The sequence below is a fragment of the Zingiber officinale genome, chromosome 6B, assembly GCF_018446385.1.
Source record: "Zingiber officinale cultivar Zhangliang chromosome 6B, Zo_v1.1, whole genome shotgun sequence".
NCBI lineage: Eukaryota > Viridiplantae > Streptophyta > Magnoliopsida > Zingiberales > Zingiberaceae > Zingiber > Zingiber officinale.
In genome coordinates, this window is record NC_055996.1 from 9,576,477 (window position 1) to 9,588,837 (window position 12,361).

At 43.7% G+C, this 12,361-nt stretch overlaps 1 protein-coding gene across 1 annotated transcript; it reads left to right on the forward strand.

Annotated features, from left to right (window-relative positions):
* Positions 1-2,006: 2,006 nt before the first annotated feature.
* On the forward strand, positions 2,007-3,369 carry LOC121991909. The gene is made up of 2 exons (XM_042545989.1): positions 2,007-2,622; positions 2,686-3,369. Exons 1-2 carry the CDS (start codon positions 2,302-2,304, stop codon positions 2,779-2,781), a joined length of 417 nt encoding a protein of 138 aa, XP_042401923.1. The 5' UTR covers positions 2,007-2,301; the 3' UTR covers positions 2,782-3,369.
* The last annotated feature ends 8,992 nt before the right edge of the window (positions 3,370-12,361 follow it).

Genomic DNA, 12,361 nt, shown 5'->3' on the forward strand with positions numbered 1-12,361 from the left:
CTAGGTATAAATCCCAAATTTCTCGCCGATTCTCTTCACTGTGCTTCCCAAAATCGCCGTTACTCTTCTTCTCCTCCATTGTGGTCTTCGACCCACCTCGTCACCGGCTGTGAGATCTGGTCAGACGCCTTCCCACGTCGGCGAGCGGTGGAGTACACGTCGACCGGACACAGATGGCCTACACACACACTCCCCGTCGGCACAACAACATAGTGCTAGGGATCCCGCCGGCGACGCAAGAAGGGAAAGGCAAGTTCATACCCTTTATGAATGAGTGAGATCTGTGAGGTAGGGAATTAGAACATAGGAGGTACTGAAGTGCCTTTTATGAGCTCCGATTGTCTCATTTCGTGAAGTTTTTGACCGATTTGGGGTTTTCGTGCTATTCCTGGTCGTTATTGTGCGTTCTTGACTCATCGTTTGGCTTTCCGGTGATTTCTGCTACGGATCTTGGCTTTGATGTGTTTTGCTTGTTACTGTGAGGGTCGTGCTGAATTTGTTATTTGATGAGTTCCTCCTCCGTAGAGTATTGTTGTGCTTTGAGGTTTCATTGGAGTTCTTGTTTGGTCCCCATGATTTTGTAGCTTGCGCCAGAACATTCTGTATCGATCAAGTTCGTGGTCAGTGGAATCGTCTATTTACGAGTTTCCTCGTAGTGTTTGCTTGTCTCGATTGGATTTGGGATTTGGTTTTTCTCCATGTTGTTGACGTTGTGAGTTCTGAATGTTACCTGTTTGCTTATTTGTCTGGCCGAGATGTATTGGTGGAATAAGTTGTGTTTGGGTGGTCTACGTAGCCCTGGGTTTGGTTTTGTTCCTGTGAGGTTCTCCAACCAGTTTTGAGGATGATTGTTTCAATTTTTGGGTTCTTGATAGCTTCGGATAGAGTGTTGGTGGCTTACGCTATGGTGGCTTACGTTTTATTCCTTCCTGCTGCTCTAGTTGTGTTGATCTGCTCTTTAGCTGTGTACTATGTTGGTTTCATATGGCTTAGCATGGTTTTCGTTGGAGGTTCGTTGTTGATTTACTACTATAGTTGGTTGAGATTGTGATGTGAATTTTGGTTGCTGTTTTGTTTTCGTGGGGTTTCTGTGTAGTGGTAGGATTTAAATTCTTATGTGCTCTTAGTTCCTATCGAAGTGTTTTTGATCAAGTTGACAGTTGATTTATGTTTAATTGTTGAAGTTTTTCTTTGTGATTTTGATGTGGTTTGCGATATTGGTTCGTATAACAGGATTCAAGTATTTCCATGATAGTTCCAATATTGTGATCTGTCCTCTATTTTGAAATGCATAATCTATATTGTGATTTGTTCTCTATTCTGGTATGTAGGATTTATATTGTGATATGTTCTTCGTTCTGATATGTATGACTTATATTGTGACATGTTCTCTATTTTGATTTGTATGATTTATACTGCGATCTGTTCTCTATTATGATATGCATGATTTATATTATGTATTCTTAAGTTATGCATGTTTGGATATGGAAGGGTCCTTGTGAATTGATATGCTTAAAGAATAAATGAAGAATGATACTGTTATAGGAACGAATATGGAAAGAATGACTGGAATATGCTATGGAATGAATGACTAGAATTTATTATGGTTATATGAATCTTATGTGGCTAATTGGATGTATATGAGCATATGTGGTAGCAGTACGGGATGGGTGACCCGGGATGAGCTCCGGGGAGGGCTCATCCAAACTTGACTGATATGGTTAGCTTCGGCTATATGACTGGATGCATGTTCTCTACGAGGTACCTCTAGGTTCATGGGACTGTTGACAGGCTCTAATTGTGGTTACCGGATATGTGACATATTCACTCTATTAGCTACGTGGGATCACCATTGCATGTTATATCTTTCATATATCGTACTTGGGTTGTGTTATGGCTTCTTTTAAAGACTTCTAGTTTCTATTTCTACTACTTTATGGAGATCTTTATATTCATATTGGTCTGTACTTGCTGGGTCGTAGACTCACCACATTTATGTTACAGGTGAGGACGTTTACTAAGAGCATGTGGACGGAGTAGGCGTGGAGGCGTGATGGACGCACGACACTGTCCAGACGTATAGGAGTGCAAAGCATACTCGTTCTATTGTGAGAGGTTCTTCCTTAGTATAGGGAGAGATTTGAGAATTTATTGTTACTTTTTATTAAACTCTTATTGGGATGATGTCATTTACACTGGATAAGATAAATCATTATGATGGTGTTGCACTACGGTTAACTACATAGCAGAGGTCGAGAAGGTTGTTTTAAATAAAAAAAAAACTTGAGGGTTGAACATGGGATGTTTCACATACAGCCCCTCACCTCCCTTCCTCTGGCTAAGCGGAGGATAACCCGAACCGCCATCCTTCCAGTCCTTCCTGGCCAGGCGTCTGGCCCTTCTACTTCTGCCCAATCAGCGCCGGGCGGGAGACGATCCATTACCGCCACCCTTCGCCTGCCGACCGAGGATCTTCTTGCACCAGGTGACCAGTCCATCTCTCCACAGCATCAAGTATACATCAGAGGTCGACTCACCTACATCTGGGAAGAGGCGAGGGCACGAGCGGCCAAGAAACCTCCTGGCGCGCTGGCCGACAACCATCTCGAGATGTCCACCGAGGTTAGTACTTCTAGTTAATCTCGTCATAAATTATTTTCGATCGGCACTAATGTTTGTTTGTAGTACTGGGTGGAGAACATCGTCATGTGCCAGTGGATGGCGCAGGTGGAGGATGAGCTGAAGAGGCTCAAAATCTCTAGGGAGGCCTCTTCTTCTTAGGGACCGTCGATCGACCGTTTGAAGGCTGAGCTGGAAAGGGCTCAACAGCTCCTCCCCGAGGAGTAGCAGAAGTCGGCCGAGAAGGCTAACAAACTGAGTCAGATCGAGGCTCAATTGAAGACTTACGAATGAAAACTCGATCTGGCTTCTACTAGGAAGTGGTGCGCCATCGCTGATCTGGAAGAGAAGAACAAGGAAGCCCGACAATTGGCCGAAGATCTGAAGCAAGCCAAGGACTCTTTATCGGCCGAGTGGGAGAGCCATTCAGAAAAGGAGGCTGAACTTCAAGGCCAAGTTAAGCGCCTTAAAGAGGAATTGGGGGATTCACACGCCGCTCTGAAGACCTACCAGGAGGCCGAGCTGAGTCGTTTCGCTGCAATGAAACATCAATACCTCCGCTCGGAGCCCTTTTTGGAGAAGGTGACCAAACGGATCGTCTACTCATTCGAGTTGGCCATCGACGCCACGCTCGTCCAGTTGAAAGTGAACGACCACCTACCTGAAGCTTTCTCCGATAGGGATGTCGACCGGGTCCAACTTCTAGGGGTATTCCTGACGAGGCCTTTGAATGCATCGAGTGAGTGGGGCCAGTAGAGTGTTTTTTTGGAAGCTTTAATTGTATTCCAGTCGTTTGGTAGTGTTCTATCAATGAAAACTTTTAGCGACTTTATCATATGCTATTTGTTTGCTAAGTATTTGGCTGCGTAATTTCGATCGGTTGTGGCGCCCATACTAATACTTTCTTAGGATCGTGCCTCTAGGGTTTAGAGTCGTCGCTTGACTTCAGTTTTAGTGTTCGCGTTAGGTGATTTTCCAAGGCCGGGGTTTAACGTAGTCGCTCGACGGTCTTCAGAAGGATGTTATAGTCACCGTTCGACTCTAGGGTTTAACGTCGCCGCTCGACAGTCTTCCAAGAGAGGTATTAATAATCGTCGCGTCGACTCTAGGGTTTAACGTCGTCACTCGACGATCTTCCAAGCGGGATATTTATAGTCGCATCGACTCTAGGATTTAACATCGTCGTTCGACGATCTTCCGAGCGGGGTATTTATAATCATTGCGTCGACTCTAGGGTTTAACGTCGCCACTCGACGATTTTCTGAACGGGGTATTTATAGTCACCGCTTCGACTCTAGGGTTTAACGTCGTCGTTCGACGGTCTTCCGAGGGGTATTTATAGTCGTTACATCGACTCTAGGGTTTAACGCCGCCGCTCGACGGTCTTCCGAGGGGGTATTTATAGTCGCCGCGTCGACTCTAGGGTTTAACGTCGCCGCTCGACGGTCTTCCGAGCGGGGTATTTATAGTCTCCACTTCGACTCTAGGGTTTAACGTCGTCGCTCGACGGTCTTCTGAGGGGGTATTTATAGTCGCCGCGTCGACTCTAGGGTTTAACGTCACCGCTCGACGGTCTTCCGAGCGGGGTATTTATAGTTGCCGAGTTGACTCTAGGGTCTAACGTCGCCTCTCGACGGTCTTCCGAGCGGGGTATTTATAGTCGCCACGTCGACTCTAAGGTTTAACGTTGTCGCTCGATGGTCTTCCGAGCGGGGTATTTATAGTCGCCGCTTCGACTCTAGGGTTTAACATCGCCTCTCAACGGTCTTTCGAGCGAGGTATTTATAGTCGCCACGTCGACTTTAGTGTTTTATGTCGCCACTCGACGGTCTTCCGAGCTGGGTATTTATAGTTTCCGCGTCGACTCAAGGGTTTAACGTGGCCGCTCGATGGTCTTCCGAGCGGGGTATTTATAGTTGTTGCTTCGACTCTAGGGTTTAACGTTGCTGCTCGACGGTCTTCCGAGCGGGGTATTTATAGTCGCCACGTCGACTTTAGGGTTTAACATCGCCGCTCGACGGTCTTCCGAGCGGGGTATTTATAGTCGTCGCTTCAACTCTAGGGTTTTATGTCACCGCTCGACAGTCTTTCGAGCGGGGTATTTATAGTCGCTGCTTCGACTCTAGGGTTTAACATCGCCGCTTGACGGTCTTCCGAGCAGGGTATTTATGGTCTCCGCGTCGACTCTAGGGTATAATGTCGCCGCTCGACGATCTTCCGAGCGGGATATTTATAGTCGCCGTGTTAACTCTATGGTTTAACGTCGCCGCTCGACGGTCTTCCGAGCGGGGTATTTATAGTCACCGCTTCGACTCTAGGGTTTATCGTCGCCGCTCGACGATCTTCTGAGCGGGGTATTTATAGTCACTGCATCAACTCTAGGGTTTAACGCCGCCGCTTGACGGTCTTCCGAGTGGGGTATTTATAATCGCCGCTTTGACTCTAGGGTTTAACGTAGCCGCTCGATGGTCTTCGACGTGGGCTAGCCGCCCGGTAATAGCTTCATGGATTCTTGGTTTTGGTTTAATCCTGCAGTCGAAGGATGTATAAAAAATGAGTATTACATGGTAGCTACATCAGCGCACCATTCATCTAGCTCGGTACGGCTAGAGGTAGTTTGCACTCCATAGTCTCTCTAATTAATCTTCTCCCTTCCTCATCCTCTAGGTAATAAGCGCTTGATCATAGCTTTTCCACGACCTTGAAGGGTCCTGCACAAGGAGCCTCCAGCTTGGTGACATCTTCGACCGACTTCACCTTCTTCCATACGAAGTCATCGACCTGAAAAGATCTAGGTATTACCCGCCTATTGTACTTTTGGCGCATTCTATGTCGGTAGGCTGTTAGCCGAACGGCTGCTTTGGCGTACGCCTCGTCCACCAAATCCAGCTCCAGAAGTCTTCGCTCAACATTGTCCTCGTTATACTGTTGCACCCGGTCGAACTCGACTCCAACTTCAACAGGAACGACTGCTTCGCCTCCATAGACCAAGTGGAACAGTGTCACTCCCGTCCCTTCTTTTAGAGTCGTGCAAATTTTTCATAGCATGCCTGACAGCTCGTCTGCTGTTATGCTTCCGCAAGTGCATGGATTCGTCGTCAGTAATAAAAATATCGATCCCACAGGGACTGGTTATAAGCACTAGCAATCGTTCACTTAGGGTTAGCTAGACTACAAATGGTCTTTGAATAAGCTAAGGAAAAAGAAAGGTTGAGAGAGATAGTCGAGAGTCGCAAGGTCGAAATATTCACTTGGTGATGAGGAGTTCTAGGGGGTCGGTTCCGTCGTGGTAGTATTGACGTGTCTCGTTTTATCCTACTCTCGCTGTCCTTATTCATGCTATTGCCGGAAGATAAAGTAGATATTCTTAAGCGCCAGAATAGGATAATGCCCTAAGAAGTCCTATCACGGTTTATCCCTGTCACTAGGGCACCTCGGCAAATCTTGAGGATATGACTCTAACTGGCAAATTAAGAATAGTGAGTAAAGCTAAGCCTGGTCTCTCGCTCCCTTGGGGAGAATTTGTCTTTCCTCTCAAGGAACTATCCTAGATGTCCGTGAATGGGTTACCCCTGTCACTAGGGCCCTTCGGGCATACGATCTAGAGGTAATCCTCTACGAAGCTAACAAGTTCTTCATAATCAAAAGTAAGCAATTGAAACAAAGCATGAAAGTTTATCCAACAAGTATAAACACAATACGAGTTTTACATCAATCCGTACCACGACTACTCCCTAATCCCAGAACAAGGGATCTACTCCATGAATGCCAAAGAAATATCCGAAAATATAGTATAGATAAACATATAATTCTCAGCAAGTAAGAGGGAATATACTTATCGAATGTCGAAGAGTGGCCTTTGGATCCAACTCTCTGCTTCTGGAGTCGATGTGGCGGTGGAAGTTCACTGGACGGTGGTCCAAAGCGACGTAGAATTGCTCCAAGATCCTTTTCTCCCTGACGGCTCGCCTCCCCCCTTTGGCAAAAAGGGTTAAAGCCCTTATATAGCCTAGGGTTTGGCTGCGGCGGCACGACCGTGTAAGGGTGGCATGACCGTGCCCTTCCCCAATTCTGGTGTGGATGCACGGTCGTGCAGGGTCGCACGACTGTGTAGCCCCTGGGCTATGTCTCCTAGGGCACGGTCGTGCAGTGGTGCACGGCCGTGCAAGTCTTCTTCTCTGCCTGGGGTGGCACAGCCGTGCAGGGTTGCACGGCCATGTGCTGACTGGCTATTGTTTTGGTCGCACGATGGTGCAAGGTTGCACGGCTGTGTGCTCTTCCTCTCCTGTTTGGCCACACGGTCGTGCAGGGTTGCACAACCGTGTTGTCTGGTTGGTTCTGGTGCATCAATACTCTCCATTCAAGCTCCGAAAATCTTTCCTGTCAACATAAAACCAAACAAAGAGCAGATATCCGAACAAAACAATAGACATGATGAATACAAGATAAAAGATGCGATCATGTGAAGAATATATGTGCATAAGTCAAGTGAATGTGTGCTAAGACATGCGTAGAAGATCATAATATTTGCGCACATCATACCCCCTGACTTAAACTTTTGTTTGTCCTTAAGCAAAATGCTACAAACTATGTTCATGAAATCCTGCAGTGTTTCATAATCCTCAGTGCATTCGCCTAACTCTATCAACTAGTTTCACTGATAAGCATGACTGTGGGGTAACCTAAGTATGACCTAAACATAAGTCCTCTGTGCTCGGTGCAGTACGTAGCTCAAGCTCTTCAAGTTTCCATTCGCTGTCCTAGTTAAGTCGTCATACAATTGAGATCCTAATGTTTCTAGTGATAGACACTTACCTGCCACACACTTGGTTCGTTTTCCTTAAAATACATAAGTTCTTAAAGGGTACTTCTCGGAATCAAGAGAAACGTAACATTCATTTACCCAGTAACCTAACTCAGTCTCAAAGGGGTGAATTGTTAGTTTCCACTCACGACAACTATTTTTTATCCCTTATTATTATTATTATTATTATTATTATTATTATTATACTATAGAGGTGTAGCACTTATTACACATGAGATGCATATGTTGGGATTTAGATTTTTTCGAATAAGCTTCCATGATCCAAGTTTATCCAGTAATCAAAATGTAAATAAGGAATTGCCATGGGAACACAAGTACTAAACAATTTGGATGAATCATAACTATTTCAAAAGTATGTCTACCATTTAAGCTTAAGTACTTAAGTGTAGTGAAAGTAAGTCCTTAAGGTTAGGCCAAAAACTTATACCAGATTCCGTACAATACTTAGCTTATTTCATACTACTAAAGATAGAGAAAGGAGATACACTAAACATACTAACACAATCTAGACCACTCATGAACTAAGAAAATGCAAATAATGTGCAAACAGAAGCAAATAGAATGTAAATAGATAAAAGAAAGCAAATAGCATATGCAAAAATAAAAGAAAGACTCTCAACCAGACTCAGGTTGTGCAACAACACCCCCCAGACTTAGACTTTTCATCGCCTCGATGAAATCAATATGGTGGAGGGGGTGGGGGATAAGGAGGCCCTTGATGTGGCCCCGGGAGAAATCTAGGAAAACCAGGGAGATGGCCTATGTGCTGATGATATTGATACAAAGTGTCTACTTGTTGTCGAGTGATATCCATATCATCCATAAAGTTCCTCATTCTCTCCTGGTCCACCTCATAATCCTGTACGAACCCCGTCACCTAACTATGGAAGTCTCTAGTGAACTGAAAATGATCTTACACCTCCCTAAATTGGTCGTCAGAAAGCTTGAAGCGACCCTCCAACAACTGTTGTTGGGCATTGTGCTTTACGTGAAGGGATTCTAAGGAGGTACGGAAATCAGAAAAATCAAAACTAGAGGGTCCCGTGCCATAGGCAAAAGAGTGCCTAGGAGGTTCTGGATGTCTGGAAGGCTGCGGGAAACCTGATGACGAAGGCTCATGGTGGTAATCAATGTCATCTGCAGTGGGGGGAACATCATCGGAAACTGGATCCATGATCACCCAATTCGCGGGATTGTGAACTGAAGTGCGCTCGGGATAAGGAAGGGGTAGAGGAAAACCAAAGGCCCTAGGAAAGGCAAACTCATTCTCATCCCGACAAATCATCTTCATTGCAAGACAAGAATCGATGTCGATCTTGTCATTGTCATGAATAACCTCTAATCCATCAAGCTCACAACCTAAATTATGTGCTATTGGAGTAATCAATCCACCAAACACAATTGTCCCCGAAGATGCCCTAGCTGCCCTTACTAAGGTTTGCATGAAATGGAATCCATAATCAAAATCAACTTTCTTCAACATTGCCCAAAGAGAATAGAGTTCGATCTTTTTAATCACCCCATCACTATCTCCTTGACCAAAGATTGTTTTGCTCATCACTCAGTGCATGTATCTAAAGGTCGAGTTTTGCATGCGGGATGCCTTGGCTCTAGAGGATTCATAAGGGTCATTTGATCCGGTTATCAACCTCTAAAATTCATTCCATCTAATCCCACTATCAAATCCTTGGGCACTTCCGTTAGGTAAACCAAAACAATCATTAAAATCATTAAAAGTCCACCGAACTTCTTTGTTCATCATCCTAAAAGTTATGATCCCTATGTAGTCCTCTTCAGATGAATATTTAACATCAAGCGAACTCAAAAATTCAAGGACTAGACGAAGGTAAGTTGGTGCATGACAGTACATTATATCATTCCAATCTAAAGAGATAATCATCCAATCAATATCATCCCTAATTCTTAGCATATCCATAGTGGTGGGATCCATATATTTCGTGCATACAATTTTCCTAGTGACAAGGTTATCATATTTAGCTTTTTGATCCTGGTTTCTAAAAACAATATTAAATATATTTTCGTTACCTTCGTCGCGTGCTACCCTCTTATCTTTGCCTTTTGATGATGAAGCTTTCCCTTTGCCTTTGTCACCTCCAGGTGCATCTCCTTCTCCAGATCCACCACTTCCTCGACGAAGTTTCTTCAAGATCTGTGACATGGTGAGCTTAGAATTCCGTGGAGATAAGTCCTTGAGGATAGGAGCAGGGGAGAGGAGGAATAGGGGATTAGCTTCTTTTTCCAAAGTTTTGGCTTGGGAATGTGTTAGATCTAGACGTAGATCTAAGGAAAAGTGGACTCTAGAGGGAGAAATTAGGGTTAGATGAGGTGTATTGGGGAGGGGAAGGGTTTTGGGGGAGAAGAAGGTAGAGGTTAGGGCTTCTTGGAGGAAGCAGGCGACGTCGCACGGGATGGGGCATGGTCGTGTCTTATAGACACGGCCGGGTTAGCACGACCGTGCTGAATGGCATGACCTCTTCTTTCCTCCCCTCGGGCGGGTTCTCACGGTCGTGCCAAATGGCACGACCCAAGGCTTCCTCCTCTCTGGACCCTCTTGCACGACCGTGTCAAATGGCACGGCCGCTTTCCTTCTCTTCTCTGCACTAGCCACATGGCCATGCAAGGGTGCATGGCCAGTGGCTTCTGCTTCTCTACAAGCTCCGCACAGGTCGCACGACCACCTCCTTTAAGCACGGGATGACTCGTCCTCTGTTGTTTTGGCTCCTCTGATGCCTCCACGCCCATGAAACGCTCACGGCCAGTTCGTGGAGATTATGCACATCCTGAAAATGAACACGAATTAAGTAATGTTACTCGACTGAATCTACTTAAAGAAATAAAAGGAAATAAAATGGATGACAAGACATTAAATTGAAATGAAAAGAAAACCCTTGGGTTGCCTCCCAAGAAGCGCTTGTTTTAGGTCTTTAGCTCGACCTCGTTTCAGTCAGTGTGGGCTGAACCCGTTGGAGGACGGCTCTCCTTCTAGGGTTGATGCTCCAGCCTGCACCTTCAGTTTCACTCGTGCAGGACAGATGTATTTCTTACTGCTTGCTAGAGGGGAACTCTCATGGAAACTGTATTCCCCTTCTTTGTATGTGCTGATTTTGTGAGAATTTCCCTGAGAAGAGGGGTTTCATATGGAAGAATTGGACAAATCAAATTCAATCTTTCCCTTGCCGATCTCCAAGGATAACTTATGGCTTTTTACATCGATGATGTGTTGGAATGTATACTAAAAGCCTAGCTTTTTGCATAAACATATATTTAGAAATAAGAATCACATTGGTCAAATGTCTACATTTATTTGTTAAGTGTAGTTGTTCAATTAATTTATATTGTAGATAACATGGTGTGTGGTGTCACACACAAAAGATCATGTTATCAGTTATTTATAAATTATAAACAGTTGCTCACGACTAAGATGGAAAGGAACAAACCGTTGGAATAGTCGTAGTGTAATTAAGTATTAGTTTATCATGACTAATAAATTACACTAGTACACTTTGAGTGTATTGAGTAGGACCATTTAAGATAAGTTCTTTTTATAATAACTTAATAAAATAATAAGACCATAGTTATTATGGAAGTGTATGCTCTAAATCCTAATATAATAACAAGCACATATATTTAGTATTTATTTCTTTAACTTATCAAATGGTGAGATTTAGCTCGATAAATCAATAGGCCCGATAAGTTGGAAAATGATATTACTTATAGTGTGTGTTGTTGATTATAGAAGGACACTGTGTCCTAGTAATCTAGGTTGAGAATGTTCCCAAGAGGAGCTCATAAGGATTGTCATGTTAAACCCTGCAGGTGGACTTAGTGCGACATGACAATAAGGTTGAGTGGTACTACTCTTGGACTAAGAAATTAATTAAAGTGAGTTGTCAGTAACTCAATTAAATTAATGGACATTCGATATCTTAAACACAGGGAGATTAACACACTCATGATAAGAAGAAGCCCATAATGTAATTTGGGATTGGTGCGGTAGTGCAATAATAACTCTCTAGTGGAATGAGTTATTTTTGATGAACTTGAGTTGTGTGTTCGGGGCGAACACGGGATACTCAAGCTCGTCGGAAAGTCAAAACCAATTTCTCTTCTAGGTCCCTGTCGTAGCCTCATTAAAGCCTCAAGTCCATCCATATAAAGCTCATCTTGGTATCCAAGAGGGGACCGGCCCAAGGCTTGGTGACCAAGCCAAGGGCCGACCACTAACTTCTCAAAGAGGGGCCAGCCTTTTGCTTGTTGCTCAAGCAAGATGGGGTCGGCCACCATATTTCAAATTAGAATGGGTGTTTTGAATTTTTTTTAAATCTTCTCTTTGTAGATAACTACAAGTTTAAAAGAAGGATTTTAAATTTACAAAACTTTCCTTATTTGAATTAGGCCACATGGTTTAAAAGTTTTAAAACTTTCCTTTTTTAACCATCCTCATGGTTGTTGAAAAAAAAGGAAGGGAGTTTTAAATTTGAAACTTTCTATATTTTGTAACCATGTTAAAAAAGGAAATTCTAGAAGAGAAGTTTTAAAATTTAAAACTTGGTTTTAATTTTTTTAAAACTTTCCTTTTTTAACATCCACATTAGGAAATTAAAAAAGAGCTTGTGAAATTTTATAAGAGTTTTTTCTCTTTGCTTATAAAATTTTTACAAAGTTTTATTTTTCCTTCTTTTAAGGGTCGGCCACCCTTTCTTGGTGCCCAAGCAAGGGGCCGGCCAATCAATCAATGATTGATGATTGAATCAATCAATTAAAGGAGAAAAGGAAAAATAAAAGGGGAAAAGGAAAAACAAGAGAAAGTTTTTAAAAATCTTTTCCTTATTTGCCTTGGGTAAGTATTATAAAAGAAGGGGAGGAGAGGCCTCATAGAGCAATCTAATCTATGTT